The sequence below is a fragment of the Cucurbita moschata genome, unplaced genomic scaffold, assembly GCF_002738365.1.
Source record: "Cucurbita moschata cultivar Rifu unplaced genomic scaffold, Cmos_1.0 Cmo_Scf00085, whole genome shotgun sequence".
Lineage (NCBI taxonomy): Eukaryota > Viridiplantae > Streptophyta > Magnoliopsida > Cucurbitales > Cucurbitaceae > Cucurbita > Cucurbita moschata.
This window is the reverse complement of record NW_019268601.1, coordinates 128,904-129,708: the sequence shown is the minus strand read 5'-3', so window position 1 is coordinate 129,708 and position 805 is coordinate 128,904. Positions and strand designations below refer to the sequence as shown.

Genomic DNA, 805 nt, shown 5'->3' with positions numbered 1-805 from the left:
AAAACAATTCATGGTTGAAAATATTTTATTTTATTTGATTATCAAACATCTTATTCGTAAGTATTTGTGCTTTTCTTTAGTTAATGGATAAGTTTCTTTGCAATTCTATGTAGTTTAGGTTGTATGTAGAATCATTCAAGCACGACATGATCAATCTTACTTGTGGAATGATTCGAATCTCAAACAAGTGTTCTTGACTTGAGATATTCGATCAACAAGATAATCTGAATCTTACTCCCCTTGTAGCAGATAATAAAAACAAAATTAGTGATCGAAAAACGTAACCACAAGCATGTCTTTAATTCGTTCGTTCTTTTGCTATAAAAGAGCTTCCATGCTATCCATTTTCTTCAAGAAAAAACATGAATCCAAGAACCATCTTGCTCCTTTCTTTCATTGTCTTCTCCTTCCTCTTCTCATGGTGTGAAGGAGGAAGAAAAGGGTATGATAAAGGGATAAAAGGGATGTTTGTTTTTGGGAGTTCTCTAGTTGACAATGGAAACAATAACGTGTTAGAGAACTCGAGAGCTAAGGCTAATTATCTTCCTTATGGAATGGATTTTCCTCTCGGTCCCTCGGGTAGGTTTACGAATGGGAAGAATGTGATCGACTTTCTCGGAGATTATCTCGGCCTTCCTTCTTCCATCCCAACTTTTTCCGACCCTTCGACAAAGGGGATGAAGATCGTTCATGGCGTCAACTATGCTTCTGGTGGTTCTGGTATTCTTGACAATACTGGCATCATCTCGGTAAGTCACGTCCAAAAACGCTTACATTTCTTTCTTTCTTTTTTTTTTTTTTTTTT

General features: G+C 36.1%; 1 protein-coding gene across 1 annotated transcript in view; it reads left to right on the top strand.

Moving 5' to 3' along the window:
- Positions 1-358: 358 nt before the first annotated feature.
- Positions 359-805, top strand: part of LOC111439041 (GDSL esterase/lipase At4g16230-like) — a 3,972-nt gene continuing 3,525 nt past the window's right edge. Inside the window, exon 1 of the mRNA XM_023076781.1 lies at positions 359-749. Coding sequence (XP_022932549.1) covers positions 363-749 — 387 coding nt within the window. The 5' untranslated portion in view covers positions 359-362. The remainder of the gene's footprint in view (positions 750-805) is intronic.